The 24,366-nt window shown below is 40.5% G+C and overlaps 2 protein-coding genes across 2 annotated transcripts in view; one reads left to right on the top strand and one right to left on the bottom strand.

Moving 5' to 3' along the window:
• The window catches only part of LOC104553535 (probable acyl-CoA dehydrogenase 6), an 83,117-nt gene extending 71,621 nt beyond the window's left edge, over nucleotides 1-11,496 (top strand). The window contains 3 exon segments of the mRNA XM_061997406.1: nucleotides 2,885-3,046; nucleotides 3,189-3,339; nucleotides 11,406-11,496. Coding sequence (XP_061853390.1) covers nucleotides 2,885-3,046; nucleotides 3,189-3,339; nucleotides 11,406-11,496 — 404 coding nt within the window.
• Nucleotides 11,497-14,295: 2,799 nt separating this feature from the next.
• Nucleotides 14,296-24,040, bottom strand: BET1 (Bet1 golgi vesicular membrane trafficking protein). The gene is made up of 4 exons (XM_061997291.1): nucleotides 23,865-24,040; nucleotides 20,398-20,507; nucleotides 16,101-16,157; nucleotides 14,296-15,530 (listed from the first exon to the last, which is right to left on the bottom strand). Exons 1-4 carry the CDS (start codon nucleotides 23,881-23,883, stop codon nucleotides 15,375-15,377), a joined length of 342 nt encoding a protein of 113 aa, XP_061853275.1. The 5' UTR covers nucleotides 23,884-24,040; the 3' UTR covers nucleotides 14,296-15,374.
• Between the last annotated feature and the right edge of the window lie 326 nt (nucleotides 24,041-24,366).

The following is a 24,366-nucleotide window of genomic DNA, read 5'->3' as shown; positions in this document are numbered from 1 at the left end:
AAGAGCCTTGGAGCTCACCAAAGGAGAGGGAGCTGCTTCCTGCAGCACGATCATGAATGTTATGCCTTACTGGGCCCTTCATCTTCTTTTGTTCACTATCTGATATAAAATGTATAAAAGCACTGAGATCTGGGACAAGACCCATGGTGTGGGCAGGGTTGCAAACTTGTGGAAGTTGTAGCAACCAGTTGTAGTAAATAAGACAAAAACAATGTTCAGAAGCAACTGATGTACAGAAGAGAACCAGGTACTTGATAGATGCTGTATGTTGCACCTTGACATCAAGCTGTTAAATTCCAGTCCTGCAAATGGTTTTACATATGTTCAACTACAAGTGTTTTGCTGAAGATTTAGATGTGTAAAACTATATACATGCCTTCAGTAGTTTTGCAATTAGATCTGCAATTCTTATCCTCATTTCTGGCTCTCAGAAGGACATTTCTATTCCTTCTGAGTTGGTAACCATATATGTGACATTTGAAATAATCAGTCTGCTTTTAAACACTTTAGAGACTAGTCCTTCACCTTTTTCTTTTTACATTTAGTTTTCAGTAAAACAAATGTAAAATATAAATGGCAAACTAATTTCCTGGAATTGCAAAATTTGGTCACAGGTGTTGTCTTCTCTTCTGAGTGACATGTTATCAAAGGCATTGCTAAAAGTATCTCTGTTTCTTGCTTCATTGAAAGAGAAGAGATGCCACACATCTATCCTGCGTTGTGACACTTGGTAAACACCATCCATTTGTGGACCTGTTGTACTGATCACAGGAGAGGACTGTTACTATGGCAAGAAAGCAAAGAGGTTTTTTTGTGAATTGCTTAACTTGGAGGCAAAGAGGGACTTCAGGATGTATGAGAGAGTAGAACAGTACTTTTTTAATGACTTCTATCTGCTCTGTAGTCTCAGTTTTATGAGCACCACTGAGTCACGACCAGTAACCAGGATGACAGATCCTTTTGCATGGGAAATACACATCCTTCAGAGACATTGCTCAGCTTGGTGCTCACTAGAGAGTGATCATCCACAGCCTAATAAAAACGTATTCATTTCCTTCTGTTTTGAGAGGAGAGGTAGTAAGGCAAAGTATGTTTACTATGAGCAGAATTTTGAAGTGGATAAATCTATATCAGATGGAGGTATGAGGGAAAGCTTATTCTGCATCTGGCAACTTCACTTGCTTTCACAATTCCTGACTCTGTGTTAGACCATACATTCCACAGGCTGCTCCATAGTAACACTTGCCGTGTGTGCTGTCAGTTAAAACCTTTGAGGCAAAGTTAGCCTGAGGATGTGGAGAAAACGGTATGACAAAAGGTGAAAAAAATATATGAGGGAGTGTGAAGTTCAGAGAGAAAATGAGTTTCACTGTTAAGAATCAGACTCGGCTGGATGTTTCCCAAGTATCAATTTGGGGGCCAGGAACAAGAGGTTCCTAGAAATTTCTTGCTCATTCTTCAGCATATCTCAAGGTGGATGGAGTAGATATACAAGTTAAAAAGCTATTCAGTGTTATACATGCTATAGAGATGCTGTGTTACACAGCCTTTTGGAAGAACAGGGATGTTCCTCTGTACAAGAGATGTCCCTGAAAACAGCAATTTATTTTCCTGTCCAGAAAACCAGCATTAGGATGGCAGCTCTTTTGAAAAACAAGTGTTGAATCTAGTTGTTTGGGAAAGGAGGGGAAAATACTTAAGGAATGAGAATGGGGGGGATAGCATTTGAAAAATAACTCTCCTTGGAAGAGCTGGTGAATGATTGTGGCAGGGGCAATCGGTGGCATGCAGTCTGCATTATAGGGATGAAGTTTAAATAGCGGTGATCTTAAAAGTGATGCATAAAGGAAAACGGAAGCACACTAGGCTCCTTTAAGGAGCTGTCATGGAAATAACTGGCAGGTGGGAAAAGGGATTTTGTAGTAGTCTGGGGCTTGGTTGTATTCTGCATTTCAGATTCACAGTTTTGTGATTTAGGTTCTAAATGTGAGTGGATCTGGATAACCATATTTTGAAAAGAGAAGCTGTGACCCTTGTCATACAGATGGATTTGTGCTCTCTCCCTCTCCTTACTGCTTGCCATAATGACATGGATCCACATTTACCAATCAAAACTCTCCACAAATTCAGCACTGACTGTTGTCCTTGCTAAGCTGCAAGAAACTGATAGCCTAGCCCTTCACTTCAAGCCTGGTTTGCTGTGAAAAAAAAAGACTTTTCCCTTGTCTTCTTGTTTAAAAGGAATATCTCTAAGTTTGCACAAAAAGTAACTGAATTAATTAGTTTTCTTGTGTTAAAGCAGTGTCTGCTATCTTTCTCATTGGTGTTCCAACAGTATCCTATTTCAATTCTGTTTCCATTAGAAGCACTGTAATTTTTTAAAAGTGTGTGGTCCTCTTCCTTAAATCTCTGCATAGGTTTCTGCCTTCTTCCTGAAAGTTGCCTCAAATTCACATTTCTACAGCATTCCTCTGTGAGCACACTGCCTGCCCTCAGATTTTCTTTCAGGATTGTAACAGACCTTCAGGACACAGGTAGCATGGAAAGCAGGAGTTGCCACAAGCTTTTGAAGGGGTCCCAAATAAGGCATTAGGGATAAAGTTTACATACTCTCCCTGACTTTCCTTTTCTCCTCCCCACTCCCCTCCTCCTCTTCTGAATTTCGCAGTTCAGAGCTCAGGTGGAATAGGGATAAAGAGGTCTTGAAGGTACAAGGAAACACCAAACTTTTTTTTCAGAATTGAAGCAGCACCCCAAACTGAGCATATGAAATAATTTAATTCAGAAAACATAATGCATTGTTTGCACAATGTGAAAAGGAATCTTTTTCATCAAGAACTGAAAAACTAAAACGACGTCTATTCCTGTGCTTTGCTTTTTCAAGTCCTGACACTGTTGGAAACTATAATAAAAGAAACTATTGAGTACACCCACCAGCGGAAGGTGTTTGAGCAGCCAGTCCTGCACAACCAAGCCATGCGCTTTCACCTGGCTGAGCTGGCAACCGGAGTGGAGCTCCTCCATTCGCTGCTGTACCGCACCATAGGTGAGCTCCCACACCAGAGGTCTGCTGCTCCCTGTGCAGAGAACATTGTCAGCCTAAAGGAACATTGGGAGGTGATTGCCAGAGAGGCAGGCTGTGATCAGTGACTCTGTGTATAATGTGCTTTTTTATTTCTTTCTTTTAGCTCTCTATTTGGAAAGTAATGATGTGACAAAATTTGCTTCCATGAGTAAGCTAAAGGCAGGTCATCTGGCCTGTGAAGTGACTGACAACTGTCTCCAGTTTTGAGGAGGAATGGGATTCACCAGTGAGGTTCTGATGAGCAGGTTTTACAGGTAATCGAGTGAGTGGTGAAAATAGGAAATGGCTTCACTGAAATTTGTCCTCTTAAATGTCCTGCTAAAAGACCACCCACTCAAAAAGGAACCAACTCGTGTCAATAAATTGTTCCACTGGTGCAGCGACATACACAAAGTCTCATTGACTTTGGAGTGACATGTGAGTTAGGATGTAGGTTGACTATTCTTCTGCCAAATCTTGGCTTTACATTATACTTGTGTAGTTTGAAATACCTAGAGGTTAGCTTGAATGTCAGGTGAAAAAAGTAAACTCCATGTTTTCCCTAATGGCCCTCTGGTACCTCCCAGACAATAGGACAAGAGAAAAAGGGAAAGCCTACCAACAAGTGTGGGTTTTTTCCTTTTCTCTTTGCTTGTAATCTGGATTATGGAACAGAATGAAAAAAAAACCCCAGAAGCTTTTTTCTAAAACCAATGAAAGCAGCATACATGTATGAAACTGAAATTCACCATCAGGCTTCTGCAGTATTCTTTTCTGAAGGCAGTCTCCACCTGACTAGTCACACCAGATACTGTGTGAGATGTGGAAAAGATGTAGCTGCTTCCAGCAACTTGTTAGATCATTAAAATGAGGCTTTTTTTGCAAAGTAATTCAATTTCCTTTAAATTTTACCATATATCTGCTTAGAGTGAAACACTTTTCTTGTCAGCTGTTAGGAAAATTCTGGCCTCAGTATCTTATGTTCTGTAGAAGGACCAAAATGTAATTTGCATTTCCTTGCAGTAACAGATTGCAGTTCAACCCTAATATATATATGATATCTAATTAAAAGTTAGCAAAAGTACTTAATGGTTCAGTTAGTTGACAGTTTTGGTGAAAGTATCGTGTAAAGTGAGAGCAGAACAATTTAAAAAAAACAAATCAGCTGTAAAAAGCTTGTTTCTTTTTAGTAGGTTGATTTACTTTTCCTCTTTTTAATAGCATTTTATGAACAAGAATGCTGTTGTGGTAAATCAGAGAGATCTTCAACCTTTTTTGTCTTGCAGATTCCTGAAATTCTCAGGTGAAGGTACAGACTGCTCTACAGTGGTAGTTTTAAGCTATGCTCTAGATATGATTTTTCTTAGTTCTTTCTTTCACAGCCACTTTATTAGCATCTAATGGTTCCTGGTGATGCAGATGTTAAAAGCCACTGCAGTAGGCACTCTGAAGGAAATGGGTCCTCATCTTGAAGCACTTACTGTCAGCACAGTAATCATAGAATCACAGAACGGTTTGGGTTGGAAGGGACTTTAAAGATCATCTTTCCCCGAGACCAGTTTGCTCAAAGCCACACCCAATATGACCTTGAACGCTTCCAGGGATGGGTTGTCTCCAGCCTCTCTGGGCAACATGTTTCAGTGCCTCACCACCCTCATAGGGAAGAACTACTTCCTTAATCTAACCTGGATCTACCCTCTTTCAGTTTGGAGTCATTACCCTTCATCCTATCACTACATGCCTTGTAAAAAGCTCCTCTCCATCTATCTTGTAGAGCCTCTTTAGGTATTGGAAGGCTGCCATGGTTAATGTGCTTTCATATAGTTTTTAAATTTTTATTTCGATTTCCTAGCCCTCTATATTAGTGCTAACTGAGGGCAGGGCTTTTCTATGTGAATTCCAGAGTGGTTTCTACATATACCAACACAGTCACATTTTTCTGGAGAAGAAATTCAGAGTATTTCCTGGTGGTATAAACTGTGTCAGCTGGCTAAAAAAAACATATCTTTCTGTCTCTAAAATAAATATTGTTATAAATTAGGCTAAAGGTGGTGTGATATTTATACTCTGAAATTTTCTGTGAATCAATAGAATTCCATCATTGAGTAACCATAAGCTCCAGGAAGGGTGAGGTAGAGCATTACCTAAGTAAACAATTACAGTTTCAAGTCAGAATCTTGTTAATCTGTAATGATAAGAAAAGCAGCAACTTTCCTAAAGCCATTCTTTTTTTGTACAGTAGTCTGAGTAACCATTCACGTCACTATGATATTTGTCAAGTAGCAAGCAGCATAACTGCACAGCTTGACAACTAGTCATAACGTACAGAGGGGTTTTTTTGCAGCATAATGCTTAATGGGTTTGAAAAAAAGTTTTAACCCCTAGTATCGAAGGGTTTGATAGAAGAATATAAGCCAATATAAAAACCAATGAGTGGACTGCTACCAGAATTCTGGAGAAGGAGAGAACCAGACTAGAGTTGTGTTTGTTTATTTTTCTTTTCCCATATGAAACACCTCTAAGACATCATAACTTGCAAAAAACCAATTATTGAATAAATCCACAGTCTATACAAAAACCCCAGGTTGTGAGAGATCAGTGGGAGAAGAACTTTTTGTACCAAGAATATTGCAATTTTTCAGACTTCACGAGTGTTAAAAAAATTTCAGGTGCTGATCTATATGTTTAATAGTAATTATTCACACTTCAGTTGTTGTAGGAAGAACTTGTCTGGCCTGAAAGTTTGGAGTTTTTAAAAATTAAGGTTATTTCTATGTACTAAACAGTGTGTGTAATTACTGCCGGTTCTTACAAGTTTTATTCTTGTGGGTGTGATGGATCGAATGCTATGATTTCTTTACTTTCTGCACTGTTAAAGACTTAGGAAAGTGGTACTGAAATATATTGACTACTTACATGAAACAGATAAAGGTAAATAGCATTGCAAATGCACATAGCTGAAGAAAAACAGATTCCTTTTTTCCCCTCAATTCTCACCTAGGTATTGTGAAATGAAGTATTATATGTAATTCAAGACAGTTAAAAAACAAACTTCTACATACTTTTAAGTGGATTTTTTTAAGTACTGCATTTCCATCATTTTTTTTTTTATTCCTCACCTTTAAAAATCCAGTTAAAACATACTATTCACTTTCATTATTTCTTTTTTTTATATTCTTTGATTCTGAACAAAGCATGTCTAAACTAGAATGAGTCTAGATAGCTGTGGGAGTGTTAATCAGTCTTTGTCATTATGACAATTTATGATTGTACCACATGAATTCAAACCTACCAGTTTCTGCTGACAAAATCTTCAAAAACCCTCTGCTGACAAAAACTTCAAATTTGCTTTGAAGTCAATAGCTAACTGTTGGGACTTACTAACAATTCCTCAGTCATCTGTGAAAACAAATCCATAGTTTCAAACTCTTTCTGCAGAGGTTTTGGGACAAATGTCTACAACTTTGACTATTACGGGTCTCTTGAGAGGAAATTTAGGAGATGCAGTACATGACATATAGCTCTAATATGGCAAATCAAGGTAGGTAACTGTACAGTAACAACTTTAAAGTGGAGCTACAGCAAGCCAAGCTAATGCCCACTCCTGCTTGGCTGTCCCTTCACAATGCCCCTTCAGGGCAACGGCCGGGGCCATGTGAACTGGTTTTTACTGATGGCTGAGTTGTGCCAGCCTGGCCAGAGACCTGCCTGCCGTTGGCTCAAATTTCTCCCTCTGGCACACAGAATCATAGAACCAGTTTAGTTGTAAAAGACCTTTAAGACCATCAAGTCCAACCACTAATGTAATACTGCCAAGCCCATCACTAAACCACATCCTTCAGCACCTCATCTACATGCCTTTGAAATACCTTTGAGGATGGTGACTTCACCACTTCCCTGGACAGCCCCGTATCTAACAACCCTCTCAGTGAAAAAGTTCTTCCTCATCTCCAACCCAAACCTCCCTTGGTGAAACTTGAGGCCATTTCTCTTTGTCCTGTCACTTGTTACCTTGGAGACCGACCCCCACCCCACTACAACCTCCTTTCAGGCATTTGTAGAAAGTGATCATGTCTCCTCCAAGCTAAACATCCCCGGCTCTCTCAGCCACTTCTCATAAGACTTATGGTCCAAAGGCTTCACCAGCTTTGTTGCCCTTCTCTGGACATGCTCCAGCACCTCAATGTCCTTCTTGTAGTGAGGGGCCCAGAACTGAACACAATATTTGAGATGCAGCCTTACCAGTGCCAAGTACAGGGGAACAATCACTTCTTTGGTCCTGCTGGCCACATTATTTCTGATCCAAGCCAGAATGCTATTGGCCTTCTTGGCCACCTGGGCACACTGCTGGCTCATGTTCAGTCAGCTATTGATGGACATCCCCATGTCCTTTTCCACAGGACAGCTTTCCAGTTACTCTGCCCCAAGTCTGTAGCATTGCATGGGGTTTTGTGGCCCAAGTGCAGGACCTAATAATTGGCTTTGTTGAACCTCAAGTAATCGACTCATCAACCCAGTCTGTCAAAGTCTTCTCTAGATGCAGCTTAATTTGGACAGTCTACAAACAATCTAGCTGAGCCTGAGAAGCCACAAAAATTAAACTTGAGGGTACATCAGTGTATGTAAATAATAACTGTGAGGAAAAAAAAGTGTAAATGGTTTTTTATAAAGTGCAATTTGTGCTGAAATGAAGCAGTGTGTAAATGACCTTCTGGGAAGTTGTGATACTGTGAGCCACGGAAACTTGGGGGAGGATTTCCCAATGGTGTCTTAAAACAGGGATGCAGGGAGCAGCATCTCTGAAGGACTGCTACTATGAAACCACGCTGCTAAGGAAAACCAGAGTCAGAATTACCAAAATTCACCTTCTTCCCCATGTCTGACTGGTACTGATCACTGCCAGAAAAGACACTATGGCTTTCAAGAGGAAAATGTAGCATAGAGCTATAGGTATTAAATGGTAGTGGGTTGCACAACTGCAAGTATTGCAACATTTTGTCAGCTTGAGGCTACAGTCAGATTTAGCTGTGGCCTTAACACCTATATAGCATGTTACAAGACCAAAAGTGTTCCTGGTGCTGTGAGATAGGTGCCCATCGCTACTAGTGAAATTGCATGCAAAGGAGACTTCAGGTTGGAGCAAGGACCAGCCCTGATGTTCAAGATACCTGGGACCAAAAGGTTCACAGGCAGGGTGATGGACATACTTTGGCTTATGCAAACAAGGGCTCAATGGTGCCCTGGATGCAGAGGGGTCAATGCCAGTCCAAAGAGGAATGTTAAACTAAAGGACTATACTGGATTATACTCAGGAACACATTCAGGCTGGAAATTAGAGGGTTCCTAATCATTATAACAACTTTGTTATGTGACAGCCTTTAAATTAGAATAGTTCAAGATTGAAAGGAGCTTGTTTGTTCTCCTTAAAGTCATGCTTGATATGTTTCTGAGGGAGGATATATGACATGGTACCTATGGAGACGGGAAACTTGCATGTTATGACGTACAGGGTCCTTTTTGCTTCTTTTGCTGCCTAACTAAAAATTATTGCTAACCTGGATTGAGTTTGGTGAGTGAGAAGGGCTCTTCACCCTCCACCATAAGTGCAGATTTTTAACTAAGCATTGAAGAAATTATTTCTATTTTTTAATCCATCAAAAAGTGGATTGCTTTTTAACATTGACATCTCTTGATTTGGTTGAGTAGAATAAGCCTTATCATGTACAGTGGCTTCTTCGGGTGCATGAGATGTCCTGAATAACAGTGTATGTTTTAAGGGAGCAGAACACATCAGTCAGGATTTATCTCTTTCCTCAGGCAAACTCCCACTCTCCAAGGAAAATAGCATTGAACAAGCAGCTTGAGGTCTGGTCCCTCAAAACGAGACCTTTTCATAACTGTATGGTGCATTGCAGGCTGATTCCTCCCTTCCTTGGTCAGTGTGAAACCATCACAGATTGGTGCACACCTCAGCAGGGCTGCAGGGGGTGATGCTCTGTCATGGGGCAGCGACAAGGCAATGGAGAAAGCACAGTGTTGCTGTGCCAGATCTAAAGTATTCCAGGAGTAGCCTTACCTAAAGCAACAAATGTCCTATATTTATATCTATTAACATAGTTATATGATGTATTAATAATGAATTACTGATATAATATGAACTATCAAACCATAAACTTATGTATCAGCTATTTAAGCTTTCTTTACTTTGGATCTTCCCCAGCATCCTCCAAGAGTTCCCGGCAGGATTATCAGCCTCATGGTTTTGTTTTCTTATGCTGATAGCAACTCTCTTTTCCAGAAGAAGGCTGCTAGATTAAAATCACTGAAGTTGTCATCTCAATCCTTTTAAACTGGGTGAAAACTTTCTGTCGTATTCATCTGGAGGAGAGACCAGCACTAGTCACCTGCCTGTTGGTTCTGTAGGAAGTACTCCTTATACCACCCAGAGGCAAAATGTTATCACCAAGAATTTTTTGAAGACACACACATACGTATATATACACACACAAAAAAATGTGAAAGGTGTTTTGGTTCTTTAAAACATGTATTTCTATGCGATAACCTCACGTCTGTCACACACCACCAAAGCCAGTTCTCTCTACCCATTTGGAGCTTCAGATAAGTAAGCCATGTGTCCTGGATTGGACACATAAAAATGAAGGATTTTTATGGGTATCACAGAGGAGTTCTGAGGATTAATTGCTAACTGTTGCTATAGTGCTGTGAAGATGCAAGACACTGGGCATTGGCAGGGGCATTCTGCAGCTTGAAAAAGCAGATGGTATCTCAGCAAGAACTAGTAACCTACCATTGTTCCAGCTCTGCTGCCTTCAGCAAGGCACATAGGAAGGTGGAGATCTTCCCATTGCTGAATTAAGTAGAGGTAGTTCAGTGGAACTGTTTCAGTGCTTTGGGTTTGTGTTGGCTTGTTGTTTAGTTTTGGGGTTTTTTTCTTCCCCAAAGGAGAAAATAAACTTGTGAAGAAAATTGCTTAAGGTTGCAGTAGTTTGCAGGCAGGCTAGCACAAGGAATTTAGGCAATGCTGTTAGGGATGATTGTGTTATTAATGGCAACTTTTAAATGAGTAACAGATCTCCTGTAGGCAGTAGGGAGACGGGGGCTTTTTGGTTAAAGAATTTGAATGAAAATTGTACCTTCTTCAATACCTCACATATCAATTGGCTAATACTGCTTCTAACCATCAAGTGCTGCTGGTCTTCCAAAAACTCCCTCTCTCACCTCCTAAAACTCAGCTGCAGGCTTAGGCACCTAGAAATTTGGCAAAGCAACATCAGGGATGCTGGGGGAAGTGCTGGAGAGCATCTCCCCAGGAGGCAGGGGACGGGGTGTTCTGCAGCCAAACGGCACTATTACGTGCAGCAGAGGCAATTTGAGCAGGCAGTTCAGCAGAAAACCCTGGGAAAGGCCTGCAATGCTTTCCGTACCAGCCCATGGCAACACAACCTAAACAGAAGTCTGTATGGAGTTAAATAGAGGCAGCTGCATGCTAGGAGAAGTTTTAACTTATTTCAGGATGAAAATCCAGTGCTATGCCAACTTATTTTTTGAAAGACTCTGAACATTGCATGTACCGAATGATATATTAAGCTTTTCGATTTTTGAATCAACAACATCCCTGTACACAAAAAGGTATTTCTGGAGTACTGAGACCAGTTCTGGGCTCCCCAGCTCAAGAGGAACAGGGAACTTCTGGAGAGTCCAGCACAGGGCCACCAAGATGATCAGGGGACTGAAGCATGTTCCTGATGAGGAAAGGCTGTGAGAACTGGAGTTGTTTGGATAGGACGAGACCGCAGGGAGATCTCATTAATATTTACAAAGATCTAAATGGTGGATGTCAGGAGGTTGGGGCATCACTTTTCTTTCTGTTGTATCTGGTGACAGGACAAGGGGTAATGGGATGAAGATGGAACACAACAACTTCCATTTAAAAACAAGAAAAAACTATTTCACTATGAGGGTGAGGGAGCCCTGGCACAGGCTGCCCAGGGAGGTGTGGAGTCTCCTGCTCTGGAGGTTTTTAAAACTCACCTGGACATGTTCCTGGGTGACCTGATCTAGGTGGACATACTTTTGCAGAGGGGTTGGACTAGATGATGTCTGAAGGTCCCTTCCAACCCCTACCATTCTGTGATTCTATGATACAATACTGACAACACAGTTGCCCACACCATGTATGTACTTCTGAAAACAATGGGTTTCAATGTTATAAAAGCAGCTCCATAGTAAATGCATAGAACCAGTGGATATGTTACAATTCTGTACTTGTGTCATCAGTATAGCAAGCAAATGTTTAAATCCAGTCTTTATCTTTCTACAGAGACTTGAGATTAACATCAATAGGAGTTGGTACAGATGAACCAATGCTTTCCATCATATGCAAATACATGGAAACACTTCCAAGCAAGTGACACATCTCCACTCTTCCTTGAAAATTAAGCAAGAGTAAGGCTTGTATTTCACACTGAAGGTAACAGCCAGAACACATTTCAAGGGTAAAAAATGTAATTTTGCCAATGAACTGCTTATCTGTTTCTTAAACCATTATTCTACCTGTTCTCCAATATAAAATTTCTGTTGCTACAAAGCAGTTTGACATCATGTGCCTCCTGCAAATTTTTTTACATTTTTTTTAGTGGGTCATTTTTTGGGGGGTCTAGTGATTCACACTAAGCACCTAGGAAAAAATGTCTTCTTTAATCAAGACATATCTTTTTTTTAGAGCATCTAAGCCATCAGTGAAGAAAAATAAGGTCCTCAGAGATACAGCTATGAGAGTTCACGAGCAGCTTAGTCTGTGTAACTTTGCTTTCATGATCAGTAATTATGGAACAAATTATCCCCTGCCATATTCAGATACTGGAACAGTGATTTTGCTCTCAATTACGAGTGCCTTCCCTATCTTTCACTTTTAGCAAGTCATCATCCAAATGAGCTCTTGTCACTTTGCCAAGTTCCCATTGACTACGCTCTCTCATGGCTGTTTGGTGGTGGCAGGAATTGCTGATCATTATTGTTGAATTCTACAAACAACTGTTTAACTCTGTCTAAAGATTTCAGAGGTTTGAACTTGAGCAGTAACATATGTTTTGTGTGTAATTATTAAAAAATATTTTTAAACCCCATGTTATTATGAAAAAAATGTTGCTACTTAAAGGAGATGGTACAATTTATGTTATGTGCTACAGTCACCTTAAAGCAGATGCACATACTAAGGATTTCAAAATTACTGTGATTTGTTGCAAAAGAAACTCTTATGTGTAAATTTGCTAAGCATAAATTCTTAATTTGATCTTCTTTAAAAATTATTCTTTACATTTACTTGCCTATCAGCCATACCTTCAAAAGCAACAGCAGTAACTCTTCCTAAAGCAGCCATTTCAGTCAGAAGAGACAACCTACCTTATTGCAAATCAAAAAACGCTTCAGTGGAATTTTCCTTCTAAGTAAATGGCTGTGTTAAGCATTTTCTAAGGAATCTCCATAATACTGCAAGAATAACAGTTTGTTAGTATTTTCTTCAACTTGGAAATAACTTCTATGGTTGCTGGATAGAATTTAAGTTACATTAAATTGATAAACATAGTAGATAGATATCATGTAAAAAAAATGTACAAGGTTTCAAACCAAAGAAAAAGCATAATTGCAGTATTCTTATAGCAGATGCTACTATCTGCAACTTTGTAAAAGTGCAATTAAATGTTATTAGTATCTTCCTATCATATACACTGTATAGTGTATGATATTCTACAAGAGCATCCTGAAATTTTACTTCTGAATTTTAACAACTGTCACAATAATACTTTTCTACCAGAAAATAACCCGTGAAGCAAGTGCAGATGCTGAGGAAATTCTCAGGCTGCAATGCATGCTTCTCACCACTTCCCATTCCCCTTCCAGAGTGAAGTATTCTCAAAGCAGTTTCACCTTTACACAAGTTGCCATAACCATTCTGAGCAAACGTGCAGGATTTCAGTTCAGATTTTAAACTGAAAATTGACCTCATACTGGAATGGAAGAAAGGGAAATGTGCTACATCCTGTACTTGCTCCAAAGGAAAAGTAACAAAAAGCATACAGAGATATGTCACAGTTTTGACTATGGAACTTCCAATTACCTCTTGGTTCAGAAAGCGCATGTTTAACAAGCCTAACAGCATTCTGGTTTAGCACTTAATTAAAAAAGCCCTGGTGTGTTTTTCTAATAAACAGAAGTGTAGAAAGTTCCTTGGAGCCTTCATATATTCTTTTGTTTATGCTTTCTCCCCATTTCCTGACATATCTAGACAACTACAAAAAAAATGACAACTATCCTTAAATGAAGCAGCACAGAAAGGAATACAAAGGCTTAGGATTCCTCCTGCAATTAATTTCCACTCACTCCTTTGCACCACTAAAGAACAGGGAAGGAGAGAGAGGAGAAGGAGACATAGTTGTTATTCTGCATTAATTACCTTTTAATCTTGTTTGACATTTTAAAAGAAAATCCTGATTTTTTATACGTGATCTGAAGGACTAGTAAAAATGTTTTACCAATACGTGCTCAAGACTTAGGGACATCCTAGCATACTTTTCAGAATAAAGACAAGAAATGTACCAGCATCCACTCATGTTTTACTTTATATTAGGTCGTTAGAAACTTTTTCCATGTATTGGTAATGCAGATTGATTGCTAAAAAAAAAGTTTGGAAATTGTTCAGACACCATGTTTAAAAGTCAGAAATTCTGGTTTAAGAGCCAGAATTCTAGATGATCAACTGTCAGGGGAGTGTGGTTGTCAAACATATGTCAGTAATTATCATCTCACTTGTTGGGTAACTTACACTCCCTGGTCTCATTAAAATGATACAATTGCATCAATTGGGATGGCAAACCACATCCTAGTGACTAGCTTTGGGAATGCTGTACTTGTTTAACAAGCCTAGCAATTGTCATGTAAAGATGCATTATTCTTCTCTGAGTACTTAGATGTTCTGTTACTTGTGGAGGTAGTGTAGGCCTTTTAACAAAGAAATATTTGAGCTTTAATTACTTTTAGAAATTATGTGTGTTTTAAATTAGGTGATTTACATGTCATACTTTGGTTATACATGAAATCTAACATGAAAGAAAGGCGCTACCCACACAAGTATAGTCCCTTAAATGCAGCACTACTTGTAAAAACTACATAGGTATTCTATGGTAAAAAGAATGTATACAAACAACACTAGCTACAATACTATAGGACACTTTATTTGTCAGTTTGTAAGGAGTTATTGATGGCAGTATCTTATACAGTGTTTCTAGAAAAAATTTTCAAAACTGTTTACAATTTCAATATCTGGGAAAATTAATTTCTCCAATGTTCAACTCAGCAATGTAATAGCTTCAACTATTAGAAACTACTTGGTCAGCCAAAGTAAAAGTAAAAAAACCTTAATATGACAGCACCTCTAACAGGTGCACCATAATATACTTCAATAGAAAATTCTTATTTCAGACACCATGCAATGTAGGTTTAGGAATCATCACAGACTGAAAAGTGAACATTACTAATAGTAAAAGTTCTAGTGATTCAATGGAATAATTAAGTTTTAGATACTTTAAATATAAAGAAAACATTTGTACTGTGTCCATACTGGTTGATCCCAATGACCAAAGGCATTTGCGTAAAAGAGTGGAGGCATAAGCACAATTTGTAAATTAAAAAAAAAATTAATCCAGTTTTAAGTGACTTCTTCATAAACCACAGTTTAAGCTACTTCAACAAGTACAGCATCAAACCTATCCACAAAGCTGATTTTTAAGGGTACCACTATTATATTTGTTAGATTCAGGCCAATCAACCTTTTAACAATCCAGGTACAACTGATTTAAAAAGGTCCAGGTATTCCTCATGCTTTTGCAATCCAGAAATTACTACATGCCTGAAACTGGAGCTCTAATTTAGAGCATGGCCCAGAATAAAAAGCAGAAAGAGAAAAGCCTTCTAATTCTGCAATTGCTTCATATCCAAACAACTATTGTTTTCTCTATTTTTAAAAATCAATTCTAAAAACTATTTTCCCTTAAAAAACCAACCTACTATGCTAGCAGTTTCTGCAATTTACAAACTATCCCCCCAAAATAGGGGATGATGGGAAAAATTCTGCTACATTAAGAAAACAATATATAACATTGCATTAATAGCTAATGCAAATTACAACAATTTCACTGTGTTTTATCAACAAAATATGCCTCTTTAGATCAATGTCTTCATTAAGACTGCTTTATAGTTGAAATTACACAATTTAAACCAAAGGTAACATGCATCACCTCAGTTTAATAATCCAGTATATAACCAAAAAAACAAACATTGCAAAGAGCATCATGTAGCATAACAGCTTTGTCTGGCTTCCTCTGGACAGTGTTCTCAGTCTGCTCATAGTTGCACCTAGGAGTCCACCCGTAGAGTCAAAATCATTATCCTATGTTTTAAAAAACAACAAAAAAAATTAAGCAAACAAAACAACAAAATAACATGTTACTCTGATTACCCCTAAAGCTTGCCAGTTGTAGTTTTTCCTGTTAGACCTTTTTTTGGCTTTTTTTCAAATTCCATGTAATGAAAATTATTTCAGTGGCAGTTTCTGAAAATTAGCCCAGATAAACTTTTGTCCATTTATCCAGAAATATTTTTTTTACCAAGTCAAAGTGAAATGTAAGCAAAAGAAGGCATTTGTGACTTGTTTTTTGCTTCCCTTTTCTATTCTTAATTAAATATACAACTGCCTTTTTAATAATAATATATATTTGCTAATTGAGAACAAATAGTTGTATCTGAAGTATAAAGACCTTGGTTGTGCCTTGGAATTGATGAACTTGCACATCTGTCTTTTCAAACAGAAATATTGCTGCTGAATTAGTCACATTTTACAGTCAACAGTAAGATGTCAATATTTTCATACAAATGCTCATGCTAGGAGAGGGAATGCTTTACATTACTAACTTCTTAATCCTGCCCCATATTTAAACAAAGTTAGTGACTAAATACTTACCATTTCTGATAACATCTTATTTTGGTTTTTAACTTCTGTTCCAATTTCAATGGAAAGCTATTCAAAGAAAACCCAAGAAGTATTAAATATGAATAATCAGTTATACACAGATTAGAGAAACCAGGCTAAACACATGACATGACTAGCATTTCCCCAGGTAAAATATGAAAATGCTACCTGGTATTTTCAAAAAACAAAATAACATGCACAATATTCTGTCAATAACAATTAGAAAAGTAAATAATTGTCATCTGACTAGATGAGTCTAAAGAGTGGGTAAGTACTCAATGAGTTGAGAAGGTATACAATGTTCCTTCTCTGCTTTTCTAGAGAATTCCTTACTAGAATTATTGCATGGACTTTAAAGAATTCAAGTCTAGTCAAGTCTAGGTCTTAACTACTGGCACACAGCACAGAGGACCACAAGCACTCGTTTTGATTTTGCTGGAGTTGCCACCTCTACCATGACAAAACATCTGTTTTGACAAGTTGCTACTATACTATAAATGGCATTTTATTTTGTGAACTTATCTACTGCTTCTTTGCTTCATGTCATGAAACAGCAAGGGTGCAGCAGGACAGGAAGGCAAGCCATGTAGGCAAGTGAGACTCAGTCCAGAAAGTAACCAGTGTCAGCAACAGCCTGGTGATGGCCCACCACATCCACAGCTATGAGACATGTCCAAGGTCAACCCAGAAAGTCATATAATCATAGAATCTCAAGGGCTGGAAGGGACTTCAACAGATCATCTAGTCCAAACACACTGCCAAAACAGGCCACCTAGAGTAGGTCACATAGGAATTCATCCAGGTGGGTTTTGAATGTCTACAGAGGAGACTCAACAACCCACCTGGGCAGCCCATTCCAGTGCTCCGTCACCCTCACAGTGAAGAAATTCTTCCTTGTGTTTCTTTGGAACCTCTTTTGTTCCAGCTTGTACCCCTTGCCCCTTGTCCTGTCCTTGGAAATCACTGAGAACAGCCTGGCTCCATCCTCCTGACATCCACCCTTTATGTACTTGTAAACGTTAATGAGGTCACCACTCAGTCTCCTCCAAGCTGAAGAGCCCCAGGTCCGTCAGCCTTTCATCATAAGGGAGATGCTCCACTCCATCATCTTTGTAGCCCTGCACTGAACTCTCTTCAGCAGCTCCCTGTCCTTCTTGAACAGAGGGGCCCAGAACTGGACACAATATTCCCTACGTGGTCTCACAAGGGCAGAGTAGAGGGGGAGGAGAATCTCTCTTGACCTACTAACCACAGCACTTCTAATACACCCCAGGATGCCACTGGCCTTCTTGGCCACGAGGGCACATTGGTGGTCATCCTGCTGCCCATCAGGATTCCTAGGTCCCTTTCCCCTACACTACTCTTTAAGAGTTCATTCCCCAACCTATATTGGTACATGGAATTCTTCTTTCCCAGATGCAAGATTCTACACTTGCCCCACCCAACCCTTCAGCCTGTCCAGGTCTCACTGAATGGCAGCACAACCTTCTGGTGTGTCAGCCACTCCCCTCAGTTTTAGATCATCAGAAAACTTGCTGAAAGTGCCCTCTGTTCCTTCAGCTAGGTCATTAGTGAATATATTGAACAGTACTGGTCCCAGAACCAGCCCTTGAGGGACTCCACTAGATACAGGCTTCCAGCTAGACCCTGGCCCATTGATCATCACTTTCTGCCTTCTTCCCTTCAACCAGTTAACAATCCACCTCATGATCTGATTATCCAGCCCACATTTTCTCATTTTTGCTGCCATGATGCTGTGGGAGACGATGTCAAATGCTTTACTGAAATCAAGATAAACCATATCCACTGTACTACCACCATCTATCCACCTGGTAACATTTTCATAAAAGGCTATCAGGTTGATCAAACATGACTTTCCTTTGGTAAAGCCATGTTGACTGCTCCTAATGACCCTCTTGTCCTTTAAATGCCTGGAGATCAGGATAAGTTGTTCCATCACCGTTCCAGGGATGGAGGTCAAGTCAGGTTAGGGTCAGAATTAGAAAGGTGTGAGACCAGGCATAGACAGAGCTGCAACACAGCAAAGGCAGAGGCCAGCCACGAGAGCCTTGGATTAAAAGCAGCTCCCAAATGAAACAGGAGAAAACCCACAGGGAGGCTTCTTAGCAGCTTTTCCTCTGTAACAGTTAGCAGCACTCTGCCCTTGATCAACCAACCTGAATCCTAGGAAGGAGAGAAATGTGCTCCAGGTCTCCATGCTTTGGGTTACCCAAAACCTGTATGGTTTTTGTGACACAACCTACATCTTGTTATTTCTTACTGCTGCATTTCACTGCAACCTATGAGGAATTCAAGAGTGATTTTACATAAGGCTTCTAGGAAGATTATCTGAAAACTATTCCATATTTCAAGATTATGTTGCACATTAAGAAGCAACTGCAGAAAAAGCACACATGCAATTCCATGGGGCATTGTAGTCAACATACACTGATCATACCAGAGAAGAAGAAAAATGAAATTCTGTAACAAAGGTCAAAGTTTTTCTTTTTACTCCTTTTACCTACATTAGTATTCTAAACCTAAGATTTTAGTTTCTATTGGAGACTAAAGAAGTTGCTTTTAAGCAGCAGTATTAGCAATATCAGTTTGAATGAGTTTAGGCCTAAGAATTAATTGGCCTCCTATGGTACTATATAAAACCAGCATTTATTGCTAAAAACATATTTTACTAAATCTTAAGTTGTTAAGGAAAGAAAAAGCACACAACTTTAATCACAGAGCTGGCATTCAGTTAGACTTGCTTAAAAGAAGTCCTCAATCTCTGGAAGGAATCGGAATCATTAAAACAACGAAATTCTCTTTCAGAGGCTAATGGAAATAGTGTGCTATTAGCTGTTTTCACATTACAGATTTATCAGCAGGTACAACAGAAACTGAGAAGCCTCAATATCATTTTCTTAAATGAAACAGTTTACTGACCTCAACCCAAAGTTTCTAGTTTCTGTGGGGACAGCAGTTAATTCTGTAGGACATCAAGCTTAAAGGAACACCTCATTTATCCTCAAAATAAGGGAAAAATTACACCTCTGGCTTAAAAATCTAACTAAAGAATCAGTTATACAAATGAATGATTGTGCATTTTGGCTGATGATAATTCTTTCTCATATTTGCACTGGGTTTGTGTGGCAAAGTTTTGGTAGTCAAGGAGGCTACAAGGGTGGCTTCCATGGAAAATGCCAAAAGCTTCTCCTATGTCCAACAGAGCCAATGCCAGCTGAGCCCAAGATGGACCCACTGCTGGCCAAGGCTGAGTCCATCAGTGATGGTGGTAGTGCCTCTGGGATAACAAATTTAAGAAGTGGAAAGAACTGTGTAACAGCAGCTGGAAGAGAAGAATGAAAATACGTAAGAGAAACAATCCTGCAGACACCAATGTCAGTGAAGAAGGAGGAAGAGGTGCTCCAGGAATGGAGCAGATTCCCCTGCAGCCTGTGGTGATGCCTGTGATGCAGCCCATGGTGAGGCAGGCCCTGCCCTTGCAGCCATTGGGGCCACAGTGGAGCAGAGATCCACCTGCAGCCCAGGGAAGATCAGAGCGGGTGGATAGCCAGAGCAGGATGTGACCCCATGGGAAGCCTATGCTGGAGCAGATCCTGGAAGGACCTGTGACCCCATGGAGAGATGGACCTAAGTTGCAGCAGGTTTGCTGGCAGCACTTGTGACCTCACTGGGGACCCACACTGGAGCAGCAGTTCATGAAAAACATTACAGACTGCGGGAAGGACTCATGTTGGAAAAGTTGATGGAGGACTGTCTCCTAAGGGAAGGACCACATGCTGGAGCAGGGGAAAAGCATAAAGAGCAAGGAGAAGAACAAATGTATGATGAACTAACTGCAGATCCCGTTCTCCATATCCCTGTGCTGCCTGAGGGGAAGAGGCAGAGAAAATAAGGAGTGAAGTTGAGCCCAAGCAATAAAGGAAGGATAGGGGAAAGGTGTTTAAAGGTTTGATTTTATTTCTTAGCTCCTACTCTGATTTAATTGGCAATAAATTTAATTCCTCTCCCTGAGTCAAGTCTGCTTTGCCCACAACAGTAATTGCTGAGCAATGTGTCTCTCCTTATCTCAATTCACAAGTCTTTCAGTGTATTTTGTCTCTTTGTCCAGTTGAGGATGGGGAAGTGATAGAGCAGCTTTAGTGGGCACCTGGCACACATTCAGGATCAACCCACCAAAGTATTAAATGAATGTCTTAAACTATTTCTTCACTGGTCCTTATAATTTAATTCATTAAAAGTGATGATATCAGTGTAATTAAATACTTACCGATTTAATGGCACTAACTTTTGTACGCAGACTTTCTGTTAACCTTTCATTTTCTTCTTCATAAACACTGTATCCACTGTTAGTGTACCCATAGGTACCAACTCCATCACCTGTAAACACAACAGTCAGCAATTACAGACAGAAAACACACCACTGGAGGGAGCGCTCTTGACATGAGAAAAGCACTCCTTCCAATTACAAATGCCTTTCTTGAAGTCCCCCTTGACAATCAGGAAGGGGTATTGCATGTTCCTGAGACAGAGATTTAGTCTTTTCAAATGAGTAAGTTATCTTTCAAATATTGTGTCCAGTTCTGGGCCCCTCTGTTCAAGAAGGACAGGGAGTTGCTGAAGAGAGTTCAGTGCAGGGCTACAAAGATGATGGAGTGGAGCATCTCCCTTATGATGAAAGGCTGACGGACCTGGGGCTCTTCAGCTTGGAGGAGACTGAGTGGTGACCTCATTAATGTTTACAAGTACATAAAGGGTGCATGTCAGGAGGATGGAGCCAGGCTGTTCTCAGTGATTTCCAAGGACAGGACAAGGGGCAAGGGGTACAAGCTGGAACACAAGAGGTTCCAAAGAAACACAAGGAAGAATTTCTTCACTGTGAGGGTGACGGAGCACTGGAATGGGCTGCCCAGGTGGGTTGTTGAGTCTCCTCTGTAGACATTCAAAACCCACTTGGATGAATTCCTGTGTGACCTACTCTAGGTGGCCTGTTTTGGCAGGGTGTTTGGACTAGATGATCTGTTGAAGTCCCTTCCAGTCCTTGAGATTCTGTGATGGAAACCTGAGGAATGTCTATAATTTAGTACTACCAAATTTTCCACCCCATACAGTGTTTACAGATGACTTCTATGTAAATCAACCTCGGCTTTACATGGAGATGTGAAGGCTGCATTGAGGCCACCACAGAGTGGGAAACCTAAATGAAAATTGGAAAGTTGAGACCCTTGTCTAACAAAGACAAATACCACAGATTGGTCACACATTTAAAGTAGAGAGCATACTCTGATCCTTACACATGTTTCTCAAAAAAAAAAAAGACTTCAGATTAGAAGCCAGGCATTACTTCTGTCACCATTCTGCAGTTGTATCCCCACTCCCACCTTTGTTTTCTGGGTGACAGAGCTTCAGGACAGTTATGTAGATAACTACCTCAGCAGAGAATGCAGGACAGAAGGGAACAGACAGCTCGTCAGCTCTACACACTCGGTTCCTCCAACCTCTACAAAAAGACATCCTACAGACATTAGTTGGACAGCATCACGGGCAAAGGAAATTAAAGCTGTATCTAGTCTAAGCAAAAAATCAGTCTTAGACCTCAAATCTAAGACTTGAAACCAATGAAGACTGAGAAAAGCAAACAGAAAAGAAGTATTATACACTTTATGATAAAGATCTCACTAGATTAATTCAACTAACAATCCAGTTATAACATTAATCAATGTATGGCTAGTCAGATTGCCACACTAAAACTGTCTAAATGCCTTTGGTTAATTGTTCTTCAATGCACTTGAAAGGTTTACTTGTTTGGGTGCCTTTTTTCTTTTTCAGGAAAAAAGATAAGACATCAACCACATTCAGATAAAGCTCTGTCTCAAATGGTTTCACTGTCTGCTTGGCATACATTTCCTCCAAGTTTTTTATTGTTATTCTACAAGTTAAGCTAATGACAAATTCTCAACATGACCATGTTTTTGTTTCATCACAGTGAGAATCAAGAAGTTTTCTCCTCCAGCTTAAATCAAAACTAAAAATACCAAATACAAGAAGTTTATTAAAATGACATAATTTAGAGAGTCAAGAGTTGTTCTCACTGTTCTTGTTTTAGAAATGCATGTAACTACAGTACTTCCTACTAGGTGATGCACAATTTTGAGTGCAAGTTTTGAGTATAAGTTAATGACTCTTACACAGACTGTGACATAAAAGATATGAACCACTGTTCCTAAGTTTTTAAACTGGTACAGCTACGTCTATACATGTTAACAGCAGAATGAAGAAACCTGGCTACAACTGTTTAGAGGAAGGACAGAAATTTCAGCATGGCAGTTCTGTGGGCTGTCTTGCAGAGCTGCTCATTGACATGCAATACAGATATGACCATAACATAACAGCAGGCTACAAAAGAGGTACCAGGTAGCTGGTGCCAACAGTTACAGAAGTACAGAAGTGCTGGTGCCCAGCTTCTATTTCGAGCTTACTAAAGTAAATATGGACTGACAGTTCAAATGTGAAGGTAAAGCAGCATATTTTACTGCAGCTGATAACAGACATTTAAGCGTTCTGCTTGATCTTACAGAAGGTTTTTAAAGAAGCAGTTTCAGGACATTCTTTAAGGCATTGTTTGCCAGAGATGAGCTAAAAGAAAGCAGGCTCTTTCCCCTCCAGTTCTTCCAGAAACATTTGTCACTGCTTTTTCAGAAACAGCATACCGAGCTGCATGAATTTCAGTCTAAGCCATCTCCGTCCATACCCAAGAGCAAGATGTTAGTCTGACAGAGAAAAGGATTTAAGACCTAAGCATTACCAAATTGCCTACATAGTATTGAGAAACATCCCAACATCTCTCTTGATCTAGTAAGAAGCATATTCAAGAGTTGTTTTATCTTGTCAAAATACTTTTATACAACACAGATCAAAAGCACATAAGTAAATCTACAAAACAACTGGTTTTGTCATATGGCATTTATCAGCCCCTAAATACTCACTGTCTAGGAAGTACCAGAACTCAGTATAAACTTCTGAAATTTAAACATTGTCAAAGGTTTACAGTGAGGCAACAGCACCTACATGGTTCTAGAATACCAAATGTGAGTTCAAAGTTTCTTCACACTCATCAATGTGGTTATTGGTTCAAAACATGAGGCCTAAGTTTCTCAAAACACCCAGTGGGAACTGCAGAGATTTCTGTGTTTGTACCAGATTATATTTGTAATACATTGGCAACAGTTGGGCTGCCTTCCTCCCAAAACATAGAATGAAAACACATAGAAGTACTAAAATCCAAAAATAACTCGGAATTTGACTGAAGTGACAAATTTGTCCATCCATGGAAACATGGCTCAAACTGACACTGCCTTAGAACCATTCACAAACACAGTTAAATACAAATCCCTCTGCTGCTCTGCAAATCCATCTGAGAAGAAAGACAAAAGTATGAGGAATGGCTTTTCCCATCCAAAGTTCCCGGGTTCTGCTGCAGGCCGACACCACCGGCGCGGCCCCTCTCCAGTAGGGACCCCTGGCGGAGCCCCTGCCCGAGCCGGTCGGGTCGGGCCAGGCCCTGTCCACTGCGGCTGCTTCCAGGCGCGCAGCGCGGCCCCCACGAGAGGACGGGCTACCCTGGCACGGCCCTCTCCCCTCTCCGCTTGGCCCTCCGGTACCACCAGGCCGGGCGGCTGTGGCGGCCCGGCCTGCGGGGCGGCTGCAGGCCCCGCCACCGAGGAGCGCCGCGCTTACCCAGCCCCGCGCGCCTCATGGCCGTGCCCGGAACTGCCGAGAGAGCAGGAGGAGCAGGGGGACGGGAGCAACGCCTGCGGGAAGCGTGGCTCAGCGGGGCAGCCACAGCTTAGCTATGGCTCCCCCTTACCCACCCGGCTCATCCACCCGCCCAGCGCCACGGCAGCGCCGCGCGGCACGGCGGGCCCGGAGGGGCGGGGCGGAGCCGGGGCTGATGGGAGCTGTAGTCCCGGCCAACGCAGCCGTCCGTGGGGCCTAGTGTGACACACCGGCAACGGGTCCAGCAGACCCTGACAATGGCATTATGCACCACGAATGTGCATCGCAGGAGCTGGACTGTGAGGGAATGGTTTTAGGGGTCAGAAGACGATGGCAGGGGCAGCATTGTAGGTCTTCAGGAGAAGAGTTTGGTGTTCCCCAGGAATCAGTGTTGGGGCCAATTTTGCTCAATATCTTTATCACTATCTGGATGGAGTGCACCCTCAGTTTTTTGACAACACCA

The sequence above is a fragment of the Colius striatus genome, chromosome 5, assembly GCF_028858725.1.
Source record: "Colius striatus isolate bColStr4 chromosome 5, bColStr4.1.hap1, whole genome shotgun sequence".
NCBI classification, from domain to species: Eukaryota; Metazoa; Chordata; class Aves; order Coliiformes; family Coliidae; genus Colius; species Colius striatus.
This window is presented reverse-complemented; position numbering and strand designations above follow the sequence as displayed.

Excerpts from the sequence above, each read along its gene's own strand:
- BET1 (XM_061997291.1), bottom strand. Across the intron at positions 16,158-20,397 it reads AAGTTAGTGCCATTAAATCG|CTTTCCATTGAAATTGGAAC; the intron begins GTAAGTATTTAA and ends TTCTTTGAATAG. Across the intron at positions 15,531-16,100 it reads ATAAGATGTTATCAGAAATG|GATAATGATTTTGACTCTAC; the intron begins GTAAGTATTTAG and ends TTTAAAACATAG.